The sequence below is a fragment of the Pseudopodoces humilis genome, chromosome 22 (assembly GCF_049639895.1).
Source record: "Pseudopodoces humilis isolate 2021_Gansu_Grassland_sample_001 chromosome 22, ASM4963989v1, whole genome shotgun sequence".
Classification (NCBI taxonomy): Eukaryota; Metazoa; Chordata; class Aves; order Passeriformes; family Paridae; genus Pseudopodoces; species Pseudopodoces humilis.
Genome location: NC_142221.1, coordinates 3819321 through 3843733, shown reverse-complemented (window position 1 = coordinate 3843733; position 24413 = coordinate 3819321). Strand labels below are relative to the sequence as shown.

Genomic DNA, 24413 nt, shown 5'->3' with positions numbered 1-24413 from the left:
AAGCATTTTTAATAGTTACTCAGGTTCCTTGAATTTGTTCAGAGAGTTTTTTAGAAAGGATATGGCTGAAAATAGCTGTTACTCCCAAATGAACTTGCTTGACCTCCCAGAACAAAGCACTACTTTATCTTCAAGCCCTGCTTGGAAAGCATTCTGGACAGCTGATAAATACCTCACTTGTAGACCATTCCATGGAAAATATTCTTTGCAGAGCAACTATTTCAGATTTCCAAATGTGTATTTCAGATTTCTACAACTGAAGTGGCAAGCTGTGAGTGCGAGGTCATTCAGAACATGAAGAAAGAGAAGAAGAAGAGCTCCATCTGTGCCTGGGAAGTTTCCTTGCTAGACTCCAGTGTGGAACAGGCTGCCTTTGGCTCCCGTGACACAAATGTGCTCAGTCACACCTGAGGCTTGAACTTAGCACAAATCCACTGCTCGGGCGGCTGGCTCAGATTATCGCTGCACCACGGAGTTACCTGGGCTGTGGCAGGGATCCAGCTGGGAGGCACTGCACAACAATGTGCACAACCTGCACAGCACAGCCTGCATCTCCCTCACAGCACAACCTGCACAGCACAACCTGCACAGCACAACCTGCATCTCCCTCACAGCACAACCTGCATCTCCCTCACAGCACAACCTGCACAGCACAACCTGCACAGCACAGCCTGCATCTCCCTCACAGCACAACCTGCACAGCACAGCCTGCATCTCCCTCACAGCACAACCTGCACAGCACAACCTGCACAGCACAGCCTGCATCTCCCTCACAGCACAACCTGCACAGCACAGCCTGCATCTCCCTCACAGCACAACCTGCACAGCACAACCTGCACTGCACAACCTGCATCTCCCTCACAGCACAGCCTGCATCTCCCTCACAGCACAACCTGCACAGCACAACCTGCACAGCACAGCCTGCATCTCCCTCACAGCACAACCTGCACAGCACAACCTGCACAGCACAGCCTGCATCTCCCTCACAGCACAACCTGCACAGCACAACCTGCACAGCACAACCTGCACAGCACAGCCTGCATCTCCCTCACAGCACAACCTGCACAACACAACCTGCACAGCACAACCTGCATCTCCCTCACAGCACAACCTGCACAGCACAACCTGCATCTCCCTCACAGCACAACCTGCACAACACAACCTGCACAGCACAACCTGCATCTCCCTCACAGCACAACCTGCACTGCACAACCCTCACAGCACAACCTGCATCTCCCTCACAGCACAACCTGCACAGCACAACCTGCACAACACAACCTGCATCTCCCTCACAGCACAACCTGCACAACACAACCTGCACAACACAACCTGCACAGCACAACCTGCACAGCACAACCTGCATCTCCCTCACAGCACAACCTGCATCTCCCTCACAGCACAACCTGCACAACACAACCTGCACAGCATAACCTGCATCTCCCTCACAGCACAACCTGCACAACACAACCTGCACAGCACAGCCTGCATCTCCCTCACAGCACAACCTGCACAGCACAACCTGCACAGCACAACCCTCACAGCACAACCTGCATCTCCCTCACAGCACATTCACCAGTTTCACTGATAATGCAAAAAAAGAGTTTCTTCCAAAGCACCAGATTGAGAGAATCGAGGATTCAACTGGACTCAGTTTATAACATCTTTGAGCTCAGTAGAAATTATCAGTTCACACCAACCAAGATCTGGAGGGCATCTGCAAGGTTTGACTGATCTCAGGGGCAGAGTTGCTTTATTTTCTGGATAGATTGTTCCCACTTATCTTCCCCAGCAGCCAAGCTGTACTTTCCCTCCTGAGCTGGACAAACAGCTGCTCAAGTTTACATTTGTAATTCTGTATAAACAACAATAAAGGACAAAATTGGTAATGACCAAATCCAATTTTGCACTGATGAACTGTACAACGAAGAAACCCTTGCAGGCACCTGTGGTTGCTAGAATTATTTTTTTTTGCCTATTTTTTTATTGCCAAAGATAGATTTGGAGCCAATCCTTCTACCATCAAGATCAGTCAGTGTGTCCTATGAATGATCCACAAAGATCAGTTAGCTCCACACTAAATCCATGCACATATACATTTGTGTGTTTATGTCTGTATTGACCTAATGCTGATAAAACCTAACTTATAAGATAAATGAACAGCACTGCCTAAAATTAAAAATGATTTCCAGTTTTCTTGTAGTGGAGAGGATAAATATATCCAAGATGTGCTCACCTTTCCAAGGGTATCATCCAAGTTCATATTAAACAAAGGTTTTACAATACTTGCAGTATCTTTGTGTTGAGATGAATCCCATGTTTGGTCTTTTTGCCTTTTTTTTCCTCTTCCCCATTCCCAGGGGATGTAAAGAAGACACTGTGCTGCCCATCAGAGGAGGTGACAGCAGGTGACATATCCCCTTTAGAAAAATAATAATTCCTATTAGAAATCAGCCAGAAGGTGTGTCTTTAGGATAGAAAGCTTTATTAATAAACATACAACTGTTTTTTCAGTATGATGAGGCTGGGAAGCTGTGTCAATGCCTGCCCCACAGCCTGGAACAGTTACACAGACACCCCACCCTGGAACCCCAGTGCCAGGACATCTGCCTCACTCTCACTTTAACCCAGCTTTTTTCAAGTCCTCTGGCAGAACTCGGCCCTTCTTCCGAGCCCTGGCTTTCTTCTTCTCTATCCTCTCCTTCTTCTTCTTCTGGATGTTCTTCTGGCGCTTATCCTGCCGCTGCTGCATCTTTTCCACCACCCTCACAGTCCGTTCCTCCCACTGCCTCTTGCGCTGGGCCTTCCGCTTCTCCTTGCGCTTCAGGGCCTCCTTCAGACGCTCCTCGTCGTCACGGATCTTCACCCCTTCTGCCTTATAGAGAGCATTTGTCCATTTTATCTTGGTCTCCAGCTCCTGAGCTTTCTTCTCATCCTTCTCCTTGAGCTCCTCCAGTTTATTCTTCCTGGTCTCCAGCCTGCTCAGCAGCTGCTTGTAGTTCTTGCCTGTCATAGGAGTGATATTGCCTTTCACCGCTTTCCTCTTCTCTTTCTTCTTCTGGATCTTGTTCAGCTCATTCTCTTCATGAACTTCAACCCTGTTGAAGACAATCTCAGCTTTGCTCTCCTTTTTCTTTTCTGGCTCTGCTGGCACCTCCTCAGTTTCTTTCTTCTCCATTTTTGCCTTCATCTTCAACTCTTTTCGCCGGCGTTTCTTTCTCTCTCTCTCATACTTCCTTCGCTGCCTCTTCTCCAGGACTGCAGGGGTTAACTCTTTGGCATTATCCTAAGGAGAAAGATGGACATGAATGAGAAGCCTCAAAGAGTTCAAGCAGAATTAGAAGTGGGGTCTCCCCAAGTTCCTGATTTTAAATTCCTCCTAAGATGCACCACCTGTGACGTGAAGTTGTGACTCAGCTAAACACAGGAACATTTCAAAGCCTTTGCATTCCCTCAACAGCCTGGAGCTGCTCCCTTTCAGGCTCTCACTATTTGGCTTTTTCCTAAAAATCACCAAAGGCATGTTCTCTTTGAAGAGAAGAGATCTTTTTCTCACAGGTTTTTCCACAGAACACCAGGTCACCTGGCAATACCTACAGGCAGCTCCTTATGAAATGGAATCAGCTCAAACCCTGAGCCTGTGAGATCCTGTCCCCACATGCCCTGGGAGGCTGGGGATAACTTTAAGTGTATAAACACACATATGGATACACATTCAGAGTGTCCATACCTGTCCAGAAGCCTTTTTAATCTTCTCGTGGAGTCTCTGACGCAACAGACTGATTGCAGAAACAGAAGGGGAACTCAGTTCACTTTTACTTCCTGAAAACGAGAGGGAGAAAATAAAAATACTTAAAAAGCAGCACCAGCTAAACAGTAGCACTTTCTCTGGCTATGGGAAAAACTCTGGGAACTCTTTAGATGCTGTGAATGGAATGGAAAATCCAAACAAACCCAGAGTTTCTGTTTCATTGGTTTCTTTAGAATTTCCCCTTTTGTCATTCAATACTGCCAGCAGTGGCCTGGCATGCCCTGGGGCTGCCTGGCAAGCCAAAGACAAGTACCAAGCTTGTGAAACAGAGAGGCTCAGGACATCTTTTCTCTGAGATCTGACTTTTCATAGTCATAAAGGAAAACTGAGCTGGTAGGACAGTGATTGCATCCACAGGTAATTCCCGAAGTTACTCACATGCACAAAACCTCTGCAGTTCAGTTAAACAGCATTTCCAGAGAGCCACCCAGTGGTGATGGAACAAATCCCTGTCCACAGGCAAAAGCTTCTGGGGCATAAGCAAATTAGCAAAGATCTTCTCAATTCAGGCTTTCCAAACTAGACTTGTGTGAAGCAAGTGAAAAGCAGCCAGTTCAGCCCAGGTCACTTTACTCAGACCACAGCAAAGCTGGAATTCTTACCTGTAGCCAAACTCTCCTTTGTGTTCTGTGTACCCCCCTGTGGAGATGATTTGCTGGCTTGAGGGGCTGCTTTCTGTCCTGGAGTGGGTTTACTGGTGTTAGAAACCACCTGTTTGGCTGAAGGAGCATTCTTCTTCTCAGTTTGCTTCCTGGGCTTCTTTTTCTTCAGTTTCTTGACCTGTCTGCCAGCATTCTCGGGCTGGCCTGGCTTAGACACTAGAAGGCAAAAATAAATTACATGAAAGAGGACAATGCTACATTCCCCTTCAATAACACTCAGTTATTATTGAACACTCAAGTTCCAGCATGGCAATGGCAGATCTTAATGTTCAAAAATTACACATTTTAGAATTTATTTAAATAGACCAAACATCCTCGCAAACTTCCATAAAACCCTAGCTCTCCCCATCCATCACCACAGCGAATGGAGACCATTGATTTCCACGGCTCTCAGTACAACGTGTTCGGGAGCTCCGTGTTTCAGGAGATTGCTTTTTTGTTATAAACCAGCACAATCCCGAGCCAAGCACCCCATGGGGGCTCGGCTGTCGTACCCAACCTCCCACAAATCGGCCGGAGAGGACAGAACCCAAGCGTTACAGCTCCAGTACCGAATTTCCTCTTCCGCGACTCCGGGGCGTGCTGCACGCCGGCCCTCCTGGCCAAACCCTGCAGGTAGGAGTCCTGGTCGGCCAGGCTAGCCATTGCCACCCCGGGTCCCGCAGGAGCAGTCCCGGGTCTCGGAGGCTCAGCCCCGGGTCCCGCAGGAGCAGTCCCGGGTCTCGGAGGCTCAGCCCCGGGTCCCGCAGGAGCAGCCCCGGGTCTCGGAGGCTCAGTCCCGGGTCTCGGAGGCTCAGTCCCGGGTCTCGGAGGCTCAGTCCCGGGTCTCGGAGGCTCAGTCCCGGGTCCCGCAGGAGCAGCCCCGGGTCCCGGAGGCTCAGTCCCGGGTCCCAAAGAGGCTCAGTCCCTGCTCGTGGAACCCCCGGCAGGAAGTGATGGATGCAGGGCACCGCCCGGGAAGTGACGGCACCGCGGGGCCGCCGGAGCTCCGCACGGTCAGCACGGAGCGGAACCACACCAAAGGTGCTCGGGGCTCTCCTGGGGGGCTGCGACCTCCTCTTTTTCCAGACACCTCCCCGCAGGCAGCCCCCGTTCGCCTCCGCCGCAGGTGCCAAACCTTTCTTTGCCAAACCTCCCTTTACTGGAGGATAAAACCGAGCTCCCCGCTGCACAGGGGTGAGGTCTCCAGAGCACGGGAGAGTTGGGTGATGGTTTGTGCAGCCCCTGTACGGGAACAGCTGCGGGGAGCAGGGTTTTCTTCACAGCCTGCAAGACAATGCTCATCCCCTCCTCGAATGTGCACGCTCCTAATTGTGACACTTTCACAGAGCCTCGTGGCTGAAAACACACACCTTACAAATTATACAAAACAGTTTTATTAAATCACCTAGTTACAAAAATAAATGGAATGGAAGAAAAAGAAATCAAAAACCAATAGCAAAATTCACATCCTAGGAAACGAGACATTACAGCAGAAAGATGGGGAAGCTCAGCCCTGTTGTTGGAATGCACTGGTGGCTCTGTGGTGACACCGAGCTGTGGTAACAGTGTTCAGTGGCATCTCCCTTTCAGCCGCACAGCTCGAGCCAAGGCAGAGCCACCACAAAAGGAAAGGACAGAAGATGTGCTGAGCTGCTGAAACAGCTGCAGACCAAGCACCAAATGTGTTTCCTTGGAAGGAAACTGAGAGTAACTGAGTATCCCTCACTGCTCTCAAGATTTTTCTCATTAAACAAAACTAAAAGCCAGCATAATCAGTGGCTCCATGTTAGCTCAGACTATATTAACAGGAATTTCTGTGTAAACACTGAGGAAGGAATCAACTGACTAAAGCATGACACTGCTTCTCTGTGGCTTTGAGCAAGTGGTGTCATTGATCCCTCAGTCTGATCCCTGTCCCTCTTCCAAGGGGGAAACACTGCTCTTCCATAAGGGTCTCCTGGGATTCTCCTTCCAAATCAAGAGTTCAAGTTTGTAAAGCATTTTGACAGTGAAGACTGTTGTGTAAAAATACTGTAAGACTCTTTACAGTAGACCAGAGGTTGTCAGATGCCATCCTGAGAGAGCTTTAAAGCGACCAGAATGTCAGTAACTTTGGGAAGCAGAGTAAAAACCCCAACACGCTCACTGTCCCCACATTTGGCTCAAGTTTATCCCAAAGAAATTCAACTCCCAACACTCATACGAAAACAAACTGGACTTCTAATGAACTCTACACGTAACTATCACATTAAAGCAAATCTGACTCTAATTTGTTATAACGAGATTCACTTTGTGTCTACATATGTCTATCTCTTAAGGGACAAGAACACTCCTGGCAAGGTCCTGGTGTGGAGAGAGCAGGGCAGCCATGCAGGGAGCAGGACGCTGCCAGCACAGCTCCCGACAGCAGGAGCAGCTTGCTGAGCACAGCAGGAGGAAGACTTGCAGCAGTGCGGTGCCGTGGCAGGGCCATCCCCGGATGAGCCGTGCCGGCAGCAGAGGATCCTCTTCAGGAATGCTCGGCGGGGCCCGCCCCGTGCCCGTTCACGTGGGGGTGCGATGGGGTGGAACTCTGCGAGGTGGCGACGCTCTGCTCTGCTGTGGCAGCTGCCAGAGACATCGACAGGCTCTCGGGGGACAGCGTGGCAAAGTCTTGTCTCCAGTAGGCTTCGCAGAGTGGGAGATCATTGCTGTCACACAGACTGTAGCTTTCCAGAACAAACAACCCCAGTGAGGAGAAAGCAGGTGGGGTGACAGAAGAGGGGAGGGATAGAAAGGGTGGAGGGAGCAAGACAGAAGCAAAGCATTAAGAAAATGGCAAAAAAAATGCTGGATGTAAGGTCTGTGTTCATGCAATCATTTTAAATCGTGTGGTATTGGCCTTCCCTAAGACACTCCCCCCTGAAGGGCTGGTCCTGAAACCTCTTGGGCCTGGTGAGGATTGGGGCAATTTCAGAGACAGAACTGTGGCTACAAAATGAAACAGGCTCAATTCTTATCCAGACACTCCAAGTCTCTGAAAAGCTTAGAGCTGAAGTCCTGGCACCCCCAAATATGTGAGCTCTGCTACTGATGAGTGAGACATGGAGCTTACCCACAATTATTTTACTTGGAATTAGACTGCAACTTTTGTGAGGAAAAAATAGAAATCCTGCTCTAAATTTTACTTCAGCAAAAAAACTACCACGATTGTTTTGTGGTCTGTCCATGTCACAATAAAGAAGAACCCTACTTGCACCCCTGCCCTTTCAAAAAAGTTTTTTTTGACCCACAGGTTTGGGTCTTCCACTGAAGCTTCCCAGTTTGATTAGAAAGTACTGACAGCTCCTGCCTTTTCCCACGAGCCTGAGCTAACAGTGCTTCTAAAAGCAGTTGGCTGGATTCCAACACTGGATGAACCAGCAGAGTGGGAAAAATAAGGTTTTAAACAACTGTCTAATTCTTGCCCATAGTCTCAGGAAAACATAATGTGGAAGGGCCAAAACTAAAAAAAACACGGAAAGAACTGGAGCAAAACCAACACAAATCCCAAAGAGACGAAGGAGCTGCACACACAAGAGACACCCAAGACAAAGTGAGTGCTGAAGCAGAAAGTAGCTTGCATTCAGAGGAAAACAAAACCCAATGGGTCAAGTGATTTTGTTGTTGCAGCTTTATTTATATTTGTAATGTATGGACTGATGCTTAGGGAAATATTTTAAGTATAGAAATATGAGACAGTTCATATTGCACAAACATGAAACATGTGAGATTTAACCCCACACTCAAGACAGCTCCTGTGATTTCAGAGGAAGGAGGAATGGAACACAAATGCAGGTCTGGAAGTTAGGATGAGAGAAGGCAAGCTGGACTTGCAGTTATCACTTGGGGAACAAGCACACAAAGCACTAGGTGCAAGCTGAGCTCTTTTCTGGCAGCATCACCCAGCTGGCTTTGCAGGAGAAGTGAGAGGGCAGTGGATACAGGTTTTATACCTGGAGCTTCTGTACAATCCTTTGGAAGATCAGCCCCCAACACAGTGGAGCTGGGTTCAGTTAACAAAGACCATCAGGACTGAACCAGAAATATAATTCCTGCTCTGTCATAGTCCTCAGGCCACCATTTCCCAGGAGAACCTGACCACAGCATCCACACATCATGGCAGGGGAGTTGCTAACCACGTTTCATCTGTGTCAGAAGCATGACTGCTTCTCCTGCTGCCCCAGTTAGAACAGTTCCAGAGTCTAAGCTCCACCTCTCAGCTAACACTCCTCAAAAGTCAGGGTCAGGGAGCAGCTCTGCACAGCCCAGGAGCACTGGCCAGCCTGCTGCTCTGTCCTGGGACAGCTCCTCAGGGCATGGAAGTGACTTCACCACTCCCCTGAGGCACCCAGCCAGTCTGAGTGCAGAGGGACAGCTCTAGAAATCTAGATCACAGGGCAGCAAAGCAAAGATTCCTTCAGGACAATCGTCTCAGGTTTAGTTTCAAGGACCTGCATTTGGGTCTCATCAAAAGCCCCATGTACACATAAAAAACCTGGCAAACACTTGACCCTACAACTGAAGAGGCATTCCCAGGACATCAAGGAGCTCCTCTTTGGGGGAAAATAGGCTGTTGTGTTGACAGCCACTGAGACATGGCTGTGACAGAACAGAAAGCCTTTCCCTCACATTAGACAATAAGATTTCATTAAAAATATTGTAGTATTCTAATTATAAAAGGACTTTGAATAAATCACAGTTTCGGTATTTACACAGACACCATTTCTTTGGTGCAGAAAGAGACAGGAAAGAGCACAGGAAGGGAGGAAGTGCTAAAAGCAAACGACCAAGTACTACGAGATAACAAAGTGTCAGATCATAGCTCTGCAGAGTTGCCAGGTTTCCTCACCTCATGACCCGCAAGAAAGAGCAGGAAGGCAAATCCATCTGATGTACACTAACATTTGTGCTTTCATGTTAGTTCTGCCAGCAAGGGTTGCTTTATGGTGCACCTGGGGCCAGGCAGGTGAACAGACCATGCCAGCATGGACAGAACCCCACAGGCCTGACGTGAGAGTGACCAGCACACAGTGGTGGCAGTCTGGGGACAGGCTGAGGGAAACACACCTGGCACATGTGGGGCACTCTCATCCCACACCACATCCCTTTGGATAAGCTCACTGCTATCTCATGGACATATCAGCACCTTCTCAGGTGCTTGTGTTTGTGATCATCACAACCTCCTCAAAAAACTGAATGAAGTTTGAAAAATAACTCTAAACTTTTACTTCTAAGCTGTGTCATATTATTATCTTTTTACTCTTAAAATACATATATTACTCATAAACAATGGCCTTGCTTTCAAAGATATTGAGCAATTTAGTTGATTTAGCTGGGGTTACAGGCATTCAGCATTCTTAGAAAAAAGGAAAAGGCAAACACAGAAAAACCTGGTCAGTAAAGTTTTAAATAAGATTTTTAAAAGTTAAGTGTTTGTTTAGATGTCCTAGAATTATTGCACTGACTTCACTTAGCTTGGAAAGTGCAGCCAAAATAACCAGGTTTATATTTGTTTTCTTCTGCTTTCAACTAGAAGTGCTGGAGTGCATGACAAAAAAAAAAAAATAAAGTGTCTGAATTCTCTAAAGTCTGTTTGCTAAATAAAAGGCTTTTAAAAATATTAAAAATCCCATAAACAAATCAGTAATAAGTAATTCCTTAGAAAATCCTATCACAATACTTCATAATTCAATGAACCTGAGCAAGTCTTTTTGCTCCTTGCAAATATTGACCCCAGAAGGACTGGAGGCAGCTGGGGCAGTGGGCTGGGAAGGAAAAGGCACAGTGTGTGACCAGGTCACTTCTGAAAGGACTCACCACGAAGGTGAGGTGACATCAGGACCCAGCTCAGCAAGCTGGTCTCTGTAGGGAGAGAGCCAGAGGCTCTTTCAGAGGGATTTCCCCCAAGGAAATTCATCTTCTTTTCTAATGATTACAACAGAAATCTAAGGAAATTACCTACCAAACCTGGGATGCTGTGAACACCTCCTTCACCAGGACACTTATACCCTGGAGGGTTTCCACAAGGAAAAGGCAGTTGCTTTAGTTGCAGAAAAGGAGTTTGACCTAATTAAAAGTAGAACTGGAAATTTTTGGGAACATTCTCAACAGCTATACTCTAAGGGCTACTTGATGGTCTGGACTAACTACCCCAAAAGTGACTGGAGTTGTAAGGCAGAGTCCACTGCCCTATTTGTACCTGGAAGAGTAATATTCTTCTTCTAGCTCGTACAGGTCAATGGAGATCTCATCCCGCAGTGCAATCAGCTTTTTGTCACACTCCTCCTGCAGACTCCTCAGCTGCTGGTTGCGCTGGTTGATGGCCTCATTCACAGAGGGGAAATCATTGAGGATCAAGAACTGCTTCAGGTCAGACACAAGCTTCATCAGGGACTCGCCAGCTCGGACCTTGCAGCAGCAAGAAAAATCACACATCAGAACAGGGCTTTGCTCCAGTTCCAAGATCTTTTAAGCTTCTCCTTCAGCCCAAACTTTGGATAAAAACTCCCATAATATGTGAGGATTCTGACAGAATCCTGACCCAGCCTTCCCCAGCCACCCCAAACATGAAGTGAATTTCCTGGCAGCAGTCCTTGGGAGTGTTATAAAGACCCAAAAATGAACCCAGCAGCCCCTGTAGGACATGCTGCCCACAGGGCTGAACAGTTCAATGCTACTCACAATATTTGCAGCTCTGACATGCATCTCGTAGTTATCTTGTTCACCCTGGGTTGCTCGAGAGACTTGAGTTTCATCCTCGATCTAAAGAAAAAAGTACACAAATCCACCTCTGCACATTTAAAATCCAAATAGACAATTGCTATGTTACAAGATATAATATATGGGAATATCTATGTGCACGTGTGTGAATTTCCTGTATGTGTGAAACGAGATCACACATTATATATGTGAAATTCACATCTGTATGTTAATTACAGTTCAATTCGCATAGTGTTCAAGGCCAGGTTGAACAGGGCTTGGGGCAAGGTGCTCTGGTGGAAGGTGTCCCTGCCCATGGCACGGGGCAGAAGGAGATGATCTTTAAGGTCCCTTTAAAGCCTTTAACACTCGGGATTCTACGAAAGGTCCTCCCCTCTCTGCTCACGGCCTTTGCTCTCCCCTCACAGTCCCTTGTTCTTCGCGTGCCCCCGCCCTTCTCCGCTTAGCAGCCGGCCCGCTCAGGCCCACCTTGGCCGTCTTGATGATCTCGGTGAAGTTGTCCATGATGGACTTGACATCGTCCTTGAGGCGCTTGTTGTAGGACTGCAGCAGGGTCTCCTTGCTCTGGGGCAGCACCCGGGGCTGCGCCATGGCCGCGCCTCCCCGCCCGGGCCCGGGCCCGGACCCGCCCCCCCGAGATCTCGCGAGATCTCGCGCGCCGTAGATATCTCCCGGCATGCACCGCTCCTCCTTTCTCTCCAGCCGCCCAAGATGGTGAGTGATGGCGGCGGCGCGGGGGGGCTGGGGCCATCCGCCGCCATCTGGGGCAGCCCGCCGTCATCTGCTGCTGCCGATGGGCCGTGGCAGCGCCGCGAGGGTGCTCGGCTGCCGGGGGAGGCGGTGGAGCGGTGTTTCGTGCCCGATTCGCAGTGGTGGGGAAGGCCGTGTATGGGCCTGCCCTCCCGGGCCGGGAAGCTGCGGCTGCTGCCGGCCCGGGCAGGCCGCGGGGCATTCACGGGGTAGGTCGGCTCCCGTGGTCTGTAATGCGCCGTGGGGGCATCTCCGCTGCTATCGGAGAGCGCCAGGCCGGGAGAAGCGATCATCACACTCGCTTTAATCTTCTTCCCTCGCGGGATGGTTTATAAAACTTGTAAACGTAAAGCGAGGAATTTTCTCTGGGAGAGCAGGGCGAGCATGGAAATCCGCCATGCTGGTGAAATGCCTGGGAAAATAAATGCATTTCCAGGGTGGGCTGGTAATTTGCCTAAGCACGCGAGTTTCGGAGGAAAAAGAAAACAGAGTGTGTTTCTTGCTTGCAGCCGAAAGGAAAGAAGGCCAAGGGCAAGAAGGTGGCACCGGCCCCTGCTGTAGTTAAGAAGCAGGAGGCCAAGAAGGTTGTCAATCCCCTCTTTGAGAAGAGGCCGAAGAACTTTGGCATTGGTGAGTAAGTGGATGTTTGCGATAGCTGCTCCCATGTGTTTTTCTTGTTCAATGAACAGATGTCAAAGATATAAACATTAAAAATCACTCTAGACTTTGTGCAGTGCTGTTCTTGTGCAAGATGCAGATGATGTGAAAGAATATTTGCTATCTGAGTGGTCGTGCTGACACATTACCACCAAGATCACTGATGCTTCTGTACCATTCTTGTGCTGCTGCTCTGGATTTGGGGCAGCCCTGAGCTAAAGGCTGTGTTTTTTTAGGACAGGATATCCAGCCCAAGCGTGACCTCACCCGGTTTGTGAAATGGCCACGCTACATTCGGCTGCAGCGCCAGAGGTCCATCCTCTACAAACGCCTAAAGGTGCCTCCTGCCATCAACCAGTTCACCCAGGCCCTGGACCGCCAGACAGGTGAGGATGTGCCCCACGAAGTTCTTTTGGCTTGGGTTGTAAATGGCTGTGCCTCAAAAAAGGGAAAAGAAACCAAAATTAGCCTTAACAAAGATAAGGTGGGGTGTGTCTGTGGAAATGTTTTAGGAGGCCTCCTGCCATCAACCAGTTCACCCAGGCCCTGGACCGCCAGACAGGTGAGGATGTGCCCCACGAAGTTCTTTTGGCTTGGGTTGTAAATGGCTGTGCCTCAAAAAAGGGAAAAGAAACCAAAATTAGCCTTAACAAAGATAAGGTGGGGTGTGTCTGTGGAAATGTTTTAGGGAGGCTTTAATAGTGACTAGGGTCAAAATCAATTTGCTGGCTTAAATCTTGGATTGCTGCTGTCCCCCTGGAAAGGGATTCAGAAAATATCAAAGCTCTATTTACTGACCCAAACCCTGCATTAAATCTTAACTGTGATTCCATTCTTCCAGCTTGATGTAGAACTACCCAGGATGGTGTAAACAGATTGCTTGAGACATCTGTGAGAGTGCAGGCTTTGGGGCAAAACTGGCACTAAAGGAAGAAGGGAATTTAGGGGTCTTCTGTGAATGAGTCTATGCAAAAGACTTCGGACCTGTGTAGAATAATTTCCTCCTCATAGATGCTCTTTGGTTTAAAAGAGCCAGTGCACCACCTCTAACCATAAATGCTGTGGGGGGTGTCCACAGGCATTTCCTCATCCAGTCAAGGAACTCTCAGTGTCATCAGAGGCACATTCAAACAGAGGCTCTCAGGGTGCTCTTCTCTTGGACTGTGCAGATGATGATCCCTTTTTGCTCTGAAAAAAAAGTGATGACAACCACCAAGATCGCTGATGCACTGCAGTGTTTTTAAAAAATGGTGCTTAGATTTTCAGGTCATGCAAGTAACTATTAGCTGTTCTCTTCCAGCCACACAGCTTCTGAAGCTGGCACACAAATACAGGCCTGAAAGTAAGCAGGAGAAGAAACAGAGGCTGCTGGCTCGTGCTGAGCAGAAAGCTGCAGGAAAGGGAGATGCTCCAACCAAGCGGCCACCGGTCCTCAGAGCAGGTAACTTTGTATCTGAGCTGATGGAATATGGAAGCCTGGCACTTTGTGGGAGAGAAAACTGATGGAAGAGTTGGTTTGTCAATTAGACAGCCTTGGACAAGCTATGGCAGTGATGTTATGAATTTCTTCACCTGAGCTCAAAGTGAAGAGCAAAATAGACGAGCTTTTTAACCCTGAGCTTTAGCAAATGTCCATTAAATGTCTTTGTGCCATTGATGTGAAGTTTTTGTAACTTCCATAATGATGTTGTGCTATGGAATCAGAGTTGGCTTGCAAGAAAGCTCTGAAAATGGACTGAGAGGAATCAAACCTTATCTAGAATTTGTTTTTCAGGTATTAATACTGTCACAACTCTGGTGGAGAACAAGAAAGCTCAGCTTGTCGTTATTGCCCACGATGTAGACCCCATTGAGGTATGTTACAGGCGACCTGTGTAACTTAGGGTAGGGTCAGAAGTGCTTTGAAGGCAAAAATGGATTTTGGGACAAATTGTATGAGAGAGAATGCACAAAAAACCCACACATTTGCCAGAACTGGGATGCTTGTGCGTGTTTGTATTTGTCCTGGTGGGACAGTGAGGCTGGGCCCTTTGCAATGATGTTTTGAATTTCTTCACCTGAACCAGCAGTGAAGAGCAAAACGAGCTTTTTAACACTGAGCAATTGCCACAGCCCAGGCTGACACCCAGCACAAATGGATGTTTACCCTCAGTTACTCAGCACTCTCTTCCCTTGCAGCTGGTGGTTTTCCTGCCAGCCCTGTGCCGAAAGATGGGGGTTCCCTACTGCATCATCAAGGGCAAAGCCAGGCTGGGCAGGCTGGTCCACAGGAAGACCTGCACCTCTGTGGCCTTCACCCAGGTTAACCCGTAAGTGTTCTGAGAGCTCACTTGACTGTCTCGTGGAGAAAGCAAAGTGCCCTAAGCACAGGCTCTAAGGGAGGTGGGTAGCAAACTTGGGTCTCTCTGAAGTAGTAAAATTAAAATTCCACCTCTGTAGGGTCTGAAAAAATGTCTCTATCAAATCCCGAAGGTGCAGATCAGTTTGGTTTACCAAATAGGTTGTTATTCCAAAATCTGAGCAGTGCAGATTCTGAGTGTTAAGCCTTTGCAAGTGATGTTTTTGCTTAACCTTAAAAATTGGGTTGTCACTAGAAGCTCTCAAATTCTATGGCAATATAATTATGGAAAATGTTAACTCAAGGCTCTAAAGGAACTAAAATTGTCATCAACAGGGAGGACAAGGGAGCCCTTGCAAAGCTGGTGGAGGCTGTCAAGACCAACTACAATGATAGATATGATGAGGTAAGATTCTCTGTGCTGCTGGCCTTGTCTTTTTACACTGTTAACATTCCCAGAACAGAGAAATTGGACATAGTGACATCAGTTTATACTTGGATGTGTTATACCTAGGTTTGCTTACAGTGTACCCAGATTCTTTACCTGAGGATTGGGTAAAATGTGACAGCTGTCACCAGGTTAGACGTAAATGGCTACCATAGGGCAAGGATTGCAGAGAGGGCAACAGCTTCTGCTACCAAAACTCCATATCCTAAATCCAGGAATTATGGGATAGCTGAATCCAACATCTCTCATTGGGAAAGATTTTAAGCTTTTCTCTTTGCTGCTCCAAAATGTAGTGCAGTGCTTGAAATGTGTAGGACTTTGTAGTTGAGGGAGCTCTTCCCCTTGTGGAGAATTGAGTGGCACAGTAAAAGATGGAATGAGATCTCTAACCTGTTCTCCCTTCCTTGCAGATCCGTCGTCACTGGGGCGGGAATGTTCTGGGTCCAAAGTCAGTGGCTCGCATTGCGAAGCTGGAAAAAGCAAAGGCTAAAGAACTGGCTACAAAGCTGGGCTGAAGATGTACTGCATTGCACCGTGTTTTCTGTACATAATAAACCCCAGCTGTTTCAGTGGTCTCTGTTCATGGGAGTGTTCTAGGCAGGGAGTAACACAGCTGCATTGCTGTACTCTGTGCCTTCCATCCAGTGACAGAATAGTGCTGGCCACAAATGGCTGCACAGAGCTGGATATTACTGAACTTGCAATAACTTCCCTTAATTACTAGTCCTGTGCAATAACTCCTCTCTTGAACACACAACCCAGCAGCTCAGCTGCACATGCTCTGGGATCTTGAAGTTGGCTGGGATAATTCTGGTTTTAAGCTTGGCTTGGTTTTGCAAATCTAAATTGGAAATAGCTCTCAATTTCTCCTTACCTGGGACTGGGTTACAGTATAGGTTACACACAGTATTACAACCTTCCACACCTGCAGTGCCTCTTGCAGTGAAGGCAGGCTGAGGGGGGAATCAAGACCTTCCTGTGGTTCTGTTCTTTCCTGAGTGCTGACTTTGTCTGGTGGCACTGTGGAGGCTATCAAAGCCTCCAGCTGTCCTAGCTGCTTTTTGCTAGCCCTCATCCTCTTGCAAAGCCACAGGCTGCCTTCCCCAGCTAGACCTGAGTGTCCACAATAACCTCTAATTCAGGTTTGCTGCTGTACCATGTAAGATGCATGATGCAAGTCACAAGGCAAAGACCTGTAGGCCTTTATTGTACTAGAACTGATGCCAGCCATTGCTGACTTCAGGAAGGACTACTTCCTGCAAATAAAAATTAGCAAATAGGCTCATTTAAAAAAAATTGTTTGTCTTAAGGAAAACAGAGTGGAGATATTAAAATGTACTTTACAAACAACCATAGTAGAAAAATGTATTTTGGTTACTACTGAAGTTCAGTGCTCCCAAGCTGCAGCCAAATCACACTGGTGGGAGCTCAGTTTGCAGGGATTGCTTAAAGTCTATTTGCAGCTTGCTAATGTTTGCTGAAATGGCTCTGGTCCTCCAGGTGCTTCAGTTATTTAGGACTGATCAGGCTCCTGTCATCCATAAAAATCTGCTGACTAGCACAAAAAGGTTTCTTCCCCTCACAGGGGTGCCTTCTGTATAAATTTCTTGTACCACAAGAAGGAAGTTGCAGCACACAAGCTGTACCTGTAAGAGAAAATCACACATTGGCACCTTTCCAGAGTGGACTGGACCTCCCTAAGATAGCTGCAATAACCAAGGCAACCCACGTGGCACAAGCTATTTAGGTTAAAACTGGGCTTTTGTGGCTCGAGAGCTCATCCAGGCATTCCAGAGCAGGCTGGTCCCTTACCAGGTAACGATGTACTGCATGTGCTCGTTCCGCAGGCTCACCCTGGTCTGGCCCCCAATGGGCCCCCCTGGGACTGTGCTTCCTGTGGGGACAACACAGCCAAGTTCAGTCCTTAGTGTGGAACCGAACTGTGTAAGAGGGGAAGAAGGTGATTAATCTGGTGGGTGGATACCCTGCTCTCCCTGAGGCAGTGGTGTTCCCTAGTGCATGAATCCCAAATCCATGGTTTGGCTTGGTAGGGACCTTAAAGCCCATCCCATTCCACCTCCTGCTGCGATGGGCAGAGACATCGCATTTCTCCATCCCAGGCTACTCCACACCCTGTCCAGCCCTGGCCTTGGACACTTCCAGGGATCCAGCAGCAGCGCAGCCAAAGCTACTCTGGGCACTTTGTGCCAGGGCCTGCCCACCCTCACAAGGAACAATTCCTTCCCAATATCCCATCTAACCCTGCCCTCTGGCAATTTGAAGCCATTCCCCCTTGTCCTGTCTTTGATGCTCCAGACAAAAGTCCTTCTCCAGCTCTCTTGTAGGCTCCCTGTCACCTTCAGAACAGTGGCCTGGCAGAGCACAGGAAGAGAACTGAGGGGAAAGGGAGGGAGTGGGAGGGAGTGTAAATTGAACATGGGGCTGGGTTCCTCTGTGACTTACTGAAATCTGCATCGATGAAGATGGGCTCAGCACCGGTCACCTTGGCCATGGCCTCCAGGTCCCGGTAGTGCCAACGATTTTTTTCAATGTTATTTTCAGGCACAAAGGGTTTCCTTTTTTCTGTTAACCTTACCACCCCTGTGAGATCAATCTCATCTTCAATCTGAGGAGAAATGCAGAAAGAAGAAAGGAATGTTTCAAGATTGATTTCATATTCTGACATATCAAGTCCTGTCAGGAAAATGTGGCACTGGAACGGTCTGAGCATAAATGAAGTGGTTGTTCTCTGCAATGGGGCAGTGCTGTAATAGCAGGGAAAAAAGCAGAACAAGAACAGCTCCTTGTTTGTAAAACATGTTACTTAACAAAAGGGTGGGAAACAAAGCTTTGTTGTCTTTGAAACTAATTAAATCACCTCCCATGATGCTGAACATAGCTCCTGCCTTTCTGGATTAGTGTGGTGCCTCTGAGCAACCAAGGGACACAAAGTAACACTCCCATTCCCTGGATCCCCCTTACCTGTCCCTTCAGTCTGGTCTCCGGTTTCAGTTTCTCCCTGGGCACAAATCCTCGGTTGACTAAAATCGTGACCCTAGAGTTACATAAAGAAGTACTGCTCAGGAGTGAAAAGGAATTTATTCCTGCTGCTGCTGCTTAGACCAAAGAAAGAAGCAACCCATGTGTTTGCTGCCACTTTTGCTGTCACTTTACGAAGGAATTTAAATACAATTTCAAATCAAGCGTCAGTGATGTCACAGACTAGGAGATGCTTTTTAAGGCAGGGAGTGATTGATACAAACCCAACCAAGAGGATTCAGCTTTTCCAAGGAGAAGTGAGTGCTCCAGTGGAGCAGGACTCTCCTGAACTCACCCGAGCTCTGTGCAGTAGAAGGGGGTGACGACGTTGGCTCCGTTCTCCGGATGGGATGTGATCCTCCCGGCTTCCCGGGCTTCCCGCTCCGGGTTCAGCAGGGAACGGGGCAGGATGTAGAGCTCCTTAGAGTGGTCAAAATGCCCTCGGACCTTCACAGGTCTGTACTCCAACTCCTTCAGTTCCATGGGGCTGCATGGAACAAGAGGAAAACAAAATCATGCCTGTGCTAGGCAAATTCAATCAGGAGATTTTATTGCAGGATTCTCTTTTTCCCTAATGGTTCACTTTGAGTGGAGCCTGGCAAACAGAGGCAAAAGACAAACAGCTCATGGAATATAGCTTAATATATTTCAACTGTGCCAGAGAATCAAATAGAGATGATTAGGAGCATCCAGGGAGAAGTTCTGTTCCATACCTGCAACCCAGTAAGACAGAGCAGGTGGACTCGCTGCCCATGCATCCAGCCATGGGAAGTGTTTCTTTCCCATCCCAGACCATGAATTCCAACAACTGAGCCCTTCTGAGAGTTGTGCCAGGTGACCAAGAGACCTCAAAAATCTCTCTCACACCTGACACAACTGCTGCACATGTGGGGCAGGGCCTGCTGTTGCTCCAAGACTCCCTGTTGCAGTAACAATTTCTTTGGGACACCACAGACACCCAAGTCCTCTTTTTCCAGTGGGATTAAAAATGCTATGAAATACATCCGTCATTCTCCTGAACAGAGATTCATCCTTCCCCATGCATTTAGAGTATCCTAAAGGAAGAACTGACTTATTCTCGTACTAAAAATAAAAAAAATTATCAGGATCTCTTTCTAATTTGCTGGCACATCCCAATTTCCATTGTATCCCTTCATTTTCACACAGGTCAGTTCAGCACAAGTTCATTAGTGCACGGTCTATATCTAATATTTCCAGTCAGTGCCCTGTAGACAACAAACCATCCCTGCTTCCATACTCTAATGTCAGAGGGATGGGATCTGCTGTGATTCTTGATGCCAGTTGTGCAATCAAATCTAATTTCCACTTGCGCCGCTGAACCTGGAAGTAAACAAACACAAAAGTAACTCCTTAGGGTAGAACTGAGCAATGTAACAACCCCAGCAAGCCTTAAAATCTTGGTCATAATTTTCTTATCAGGGCTGGCCTAAATCAGGGTAATTGGAGATGAGAAAATAGAGGCTACTGAATTTAATTTGAGGAAATATTTATACTAAAATATAACTGTAAAAAAAATACCTTTAAAGACTTCCAAGTGTACAGTTGGAAAACAGAAATGTAAAATAACAGCAAATCTTTAACCTGCCTGTTGTCTGAACTAGATCACCCAGATGGAAAAACTTGACAATCCTCAAGTACTCATTTTCTGAAAAAATGGAATATTTATTTGTACCTGCCATGTGCCAAGACCAAATGTGGTCAGAGGGATGAGGAGAAGGCCCCATTTCAGCACGGTATCCTCTCCAGATGTGTCAGCAGCTGCTGTAGAACTTCGTGGTCTGCATAACCTCAAACAAACATCTACAGAAAACCAGAACAGGAACAGGATTCAGAGAAGAAATGCCAAATTCCTGCAGAAAATATTACATCTTTGTACTAGGGTGAAATAGGGCAGAAGCCTAGACAAATATTTTCTTACCTTTAGTCTTTTGAACCAGACCAGAACCTTCTTTAGTTAGGGGATATCCAAAAAATGTTCTTCTGATTAAGCACTGCGATGTCTACACAGAATAAGAAAGATCCTCTGTAATGTCGCTGCTTTATAAAACTTGTATTTAAGTGGTATCAGTGAACTTGATGATTACATGAAAGTTTATCCATTGATTTATGTCTCAAATGAGCAACTGCCTGTGAAACACTATGGGTTAGGCTTTTATTTAAATTAAATAAGTTAAAATTTCTATTACAGAGCTGCCTAGAGCACAGCAATGAACTTTCATCCACACTATCAGCAAATACACACCAGCCTTATCTATTCTTGACAGAAACAAGGGCCTACAGGGGACAGGATCAGGGGACAGGACAAAGGGATGGGAAGAAGGGAGGGGATGAGGGAATAGGATGAAGAGATAGGATCGAGGGACTGGATCAGGTAGAGGGGACAGGCTGAGGTAACTGGATCAGGGGACTGAATCAGGGGACAGGATGAGGGGACATGATCAGGAAACGAGAGAAAGGGACTGGATCGGAGACAGGATAACGGGACATGGTCAGGGGACAGGATCGAAGGACAGGATCAGCGGCTTACCCGTCCCGGCTCCGCTGCCCCGAACCTCCCCTGGTGCCACCGCTCCCTCAGCAGCCTGGGCCCCGCTCTAAGCACCGGCGCGGCCATGGCAGCCCCGGCCCGGCCCCGCTGCCCCGCTCCTCCCCCGCCCTGCCCGTGGCCCGGAACGGGAAACGCGCCCGGGCCCGGCCCCTCACGATGGCGGCGCCGGGCCCGGGTGGCGGCGCGGCCGTCCCGGAGGTGCCCGAGGCGGAGCGGCTCTTCCTGAGGGAGCACCCGCTGCTGAGCCCCGCGGGGCCGGGCAAGGTGCGGCCGTGTGAGGGTTGCGAGCGCTTGGGGGCACCCTGAGGGTCCTGAGGGATGGCGCCGCCTCACTGAGGGTCCGTGATGGGGCCGGCACCGCGCGGTACCCGATGGGCTCGGCCGCAGCGAGCTCCTGCCCCGAGATGTTTGTCCGGCGCCGGAAGGCCGGGGAGCAGAGCTGGTCTGTCGTGCTTTCCCCAGCCCCGGGGTGGATACGGGCAGGGTGATTAGACATTGGAAGGGGCTGCCCAGGGAGGCGGTGCAGTCTCTATGGCTGGGGAACGACTGGAGGTGGCCCTCAGTGCCATGGTGTGGTTGACAAGGTGGGGATCGGTCATAGGTTGGACTCGATGATCTCGGAGGTTCTTTCCAATTGAATTGATTCTGAGATTCAGTGGGATAAAGCCCTGGGTTTCCTGACCATTAATGTTTTTTTCAGGTGAGGTGCAAGCTGACGGGACACGAGCTGCCCTGTCGCTTGTCAGAGCTGCAGGCTTACACCAGCGGCAAGAAGTACCAGCGGCTCACAAAGGCAGCTCAAGAGTTCGACTATGGCATGTTTGAGCCCCACATAGTGCCCAGCACAAAGAATTTGTATGTATTCTCCCTCCTGTGTGTTGTGCTTTACACTTTGTTCAATCTCAGATATAAAGTGGTTGGGCTTTATAAAGTTCTTAGGTCTTTATGGATTTGGGGAGACTGGGAAAGGCTTTATAAAGTATTTATTAACTGTGAGCACCTTGCAGTGCTTGTAAGGGAAAAGTTATGAAATCGTAGCAACTTTAACTCTGTTGCTGGCTCTTTCTGTGTCTGTCAGACACCAGCTGTTCTGCAAGCTCACCCTCAGACACATCAACAAGCTTCCAGAGCACGTCCTGCGTCATGTCCAAGGGAAGCGCTACCAGAAGGCCCTGAAAACGTGTACGTAACTTTTCTGAAGCTGTACCAGGCAGCATTTCTTTCCCGAGCTGTAGAGATTCCAGTGTGTATCTATGAAGTGTGTGGGACAGCTTTGTTTAAATTGACAGCAGTGTGTTACTATGTGTCCTCCTCAGCCAGGAAGGAAGGTCTCAGATACAGGGAGCAATTGGCTTGGAACATCCTTCCCTAAGAGGATCAGCTTTAAAACTCCCCCAGGGAGTGTGATTCATGTGTCCAGCACAATCTGTGTTAACATCTTCCCTGGTCCATCCTATTGCTGTAGATTATGTAGATGTATATTTGGAGCATGGTGTACTTTCGAGTTGCATTTCCTACAAGCTGGGAATGGGAGGATTTAGGGGCTGGGCAGCTGATCAGTGCTGCCTGACCCTCACTTTTAGATGAGGAATGCCAGAGGGAAGGAGTGGACTACATCCCTGCCTGCCTGAGACAGAAGAAGCAGCAGGCACAGCACTCTGATGACCAAACAAACGGGAGCAGGCAGCCTCACAGGAAAGAGGAGTTCTGGGAGCCAGAGTTCAGCAAGGAGGATGGAGAGGAGACAGACGACAGCATGAGTGACCTGTACCCACGTGAGTGAGAACCTTGGTGTTATCCATGTCCTCAAGGGACTTGCTTGGTTAATTGTCTCCTGGTTTCTTTACCCTGCTGCCTGATGCTGGCGTGCCAGAAGCACCTGACTTCATCCAGTTCGGAGTCCTTGGGTTTTGGGAAACTTACCACCACCAAATAAGAAATAATTAATGGTAACTGGTAATGAGTTGGATCATGCAGGGTGTGAGGGAAGGGATACAAGATCCACAGGGATTTGCTGTTTTATGAATCTCCACTTTCCTTGTTTCTCAGCAAGTCCTTAACAGAACGTGGTCAGGCTGTTCTGCTAACTTAGATCTGGAAGTGCAAATCCATCTTGCTGCAGGAGCAGGAGTGTAACACATGGCAGCACCTGTTCTGACGTTCCCAGAATGGGAACAGAAAGAGCACCAAGGCACATCTCCAATAAAACACCACCAGCATGTTTATTTCCCAAGTATTTCAGTAGTGACACGCCTATGCCTGGTGACTGGAAACAGATTTAAAGCAAAGTCAGGGGAGGCAGAGCCTGCGTCCAGAGAGAACTGATTTTGAGCTAAATCTTTTTTTAGCTGCACTCTTCCCAGAAAAAAACCCATCAGCTCCACAGACCACAAAGGGCAGCGATGACTTCGTGACAGACAGCGAGGATGACGGGACCAAGCAGAATGGAGAGCACGGGACAAGGAGGGACAGCAGCAGAGCAGCTGGCAAAAGAGGAAAGGTGGGAGTCATCCCACTGCCTGCAGCAGCAGGGGGTGTGGAGCTGGGAGCCCATCCTGTAGGTGTTCTAGCTATTCCTGTCTGGGAACCAGCAGAAGGTGCAAAGCTGTTCAGAATAGATTTTTCTCTTTGTGCCAGACAGTGACTTGCATCCCGAGGTGTGAATTCCTGCCAGGCAATATTTATCCTGGGTGGGGTAGTGAGGGAAGTTCCTTCCTGTACAAACAGCTCATCCTGGGTGAAATCCTGCCCCACACCAACTTAGAAGGAAAGCTGATGTGTGTCCTGTACTTGTTCTCCAAATACACAAAAAAGTTAAAGTGTTTTGCAGGCACAGAGTCCCTCTAGACCATTTTTCTGCCACTTTTGAGGCACTGCCTTACTTTATAAATATGTCAAACTAGAAAGTTAGGGCTAGGATAAAGTTTGGATCCATTGCTGCAGAGAGCCTGTCAGTTTGTACCTAATGAAACCATCAGAAAGGGCTGCTGAGCTGCAGGATTCTGGCATCATGAGCAGACTTGGGCTCATTCTGGCTGTTGAAGGAGATCACACTCAGTGTTTCTGTTTAAGCTGTTTCAGGCAAGGCTTGATCTGGATGTTGTAAATAAGCTGATTAACTTCTTTTTCTCTACAGAAACAGACAGGTCCTTTAAAGAAGAAATTCAAGAGCCACCATCGAAAACCCAAAAACTTCAAGAAAGCAATCAATGGGAAATAAATTCCATGATAAAATACCTGGCCTGAAGCCTATTGTGTAACAATTCCAGTGGGAGCACAGAATGAAGTGTCTGCCTGTTCCAGTTAACTGATGCAGGTGTGGAGGGGAATAATGGGGTGGAATTAAGTTGCATTCCAAGAGATTCAAGCAAGCCCCACACCAAGAGAAGGATGCCTGCTCATTTTTTTACAGAAAGCTG

The 24413-nt window shown here is 48.1% G+C and overlaps 5 protein-coding genes and 4 non-coding genes across 10 annotated transcripts; 6 read left to right on the top strand and 3 right to left on the bottom strand.

Annotated features, from left to right (window-relative positions):
• Positions 1-2461: 2461 nt before the first annotated feature.
• On the bottom strand, positions 2462-5700 carry SURF6 (surfeit 6). Its single transcript, XM_005529232.3, has 4 exons — positions 5022-5700; positions 4411-4626; positions 3728-3819; positions 2462-3283 (listed from the first exon to the last, which is right to left on the bottom strand). The coding sequence occupies exons 1-4, from the start codon at positions 5113-5115 to the stop codon at positions 2615-2617; spliced, it is 1071 nt and encodes a 356-aa protein (XP_005529289.1). The 5' UTR covers positions 5116-5700; the 3' UTR covers positions 2462-2614.
• A 130-nt stretch (positions 5701-5830) lies between these two features.
• MED22 (mediator complex subunit 22) lies at positions 5831-11812 on the bottom strand. 2 transcript variants are annotated; one of them, XM_005529229.3, is made up of 4 exons: positions 11662-11812; positions 11155-11235; positions 10673-10881; positions 5831-7160 (listed from the first exon to the last, which is right to left on the bottom strand). In XM_005529229.3, the coding sequence occupies exons 1-4, from the start codon at positions 11782-11784 to the stop codon at positions 6962-6964; spliced, it is 612 nt and encodes a 203-aa protein (XP_005529286.1). In that variant the 5' UTR covers positions 11785-11812; the 3' UTR covers positions 5831-6961. The 2 variants fall into 2 exon arrangements, with proteins under 2 accessions (XP_005529286.1, XP_087921931.1); XM_088065805.1 differs by having other exon boundaries at positions 5831-7154.
• A 46-nt stretch (positions 11813-11858) lies between these two features.
• RPL7A (ribosomal protein L7a) lies at positions 11859-15955 on the top strand. The gene is made up of 8 exons (XM_005529228.3): positions 11859-11907; positions 12453-12573; positions 12837-12986; positions 13901-14041; positions 14375-14454; positions 14779-14909; positions 15275-15344; positions 15797-15955. The coding sequence occupies exons 1-8, from the start codon at positions 11905-11907 to the stop codon at positions 15899-15901; spliced, it is 801 nt and encodes a 266-aa protein (XP_005529285.1). The 5' UTR covers positions 11859-11904; the 3' UTR covers positions 15902-15955.
• LOC148182667 (small nucleolar RNA SNORD24) lies at positions 12696-12768 on the top strand. Its single transcript, XR_015774410.1, has one exon. It is a non-coding gene; the product is annotated as a small nucleolar RNA SNORD24 (small nucleolar RNA).
• Positions 13765-13829, top strand: LOC148182666 (small nucleolar RNA SNORD24). The gene has a single exon (XR_015774411.1). It is a non-coding gene; the product is annotated as a small nucleolar RNA SNORD24 (small nucleolar RNA).
• LOC148182665 (small nucleolar RNA SNORD36) lies at positions 14146-14223 on the top strand. The gene has a single exon (XR_015774409.1). It is a non-coding gene; the product is annotated as a small nucleolar RNA SNORD36 (small nucleolar RNA).
• On the top strand, positions 14631-14704 carry LOC148182664 (small nucleolar RNA SNORD36). The gene has a single exon (XR_015774402.1). It is a non-coding gene; the product is annotated as a small nucleolar RNA SNORD36 (small nucleolar RNA).
• A 782-nt stretch (positions 15956-16737) lies between the features above and the next one.
• Positions 16738-21093, bottom strand: SURF1 (SURF1 cytochrome c oxidase assembly factor). The gene is made up of 9 exons (XM_014257972.2): positions 20974-21093; positions 20365-20446; positions 20119-20246; positions 19684-19766; positions 18721-18912; positions 18369-18441; positions 17850-18012; positions 17199-17280; positions 16738-17032 (listed from the first exon to the last, which is right to left on the bottom strand). Exons 1-9 carry the CDS (start codon positions 21058-21060, stop codon positions 16966-16968), a joined length of 957 nt encoding a protein of 318 aa, XP_014113447.1. The 5' UTR covers positions 21061-21093; the 3' UTR covers positions 16738-16965.
• Positions 21094-21120: 27 nt separating this feature from the next.
• SURF2 (surfeit 2) lies at positions 21121-24230 on the top strand. Its single transcript, XM_005529265.3, has 6 exons — positions 21121-21258; positions 21695-21849; positions 22073-22176; positions 22578-22769; positions 23343-23494; positions 24131-24230. Exons 1-6 carry the CDS (start codon positions 21151-21153, stop codon positions 24212-24214), a joined length of 795 nt encoding a protein of 264 aa, XP_005529322.1. The 5' UTR covers positions 21121-21150; the 3' UTR covers positions 24215-24230.
• The last annotated feature ends 183 nt before the right edge of the window (positions 24231-24413 follow it).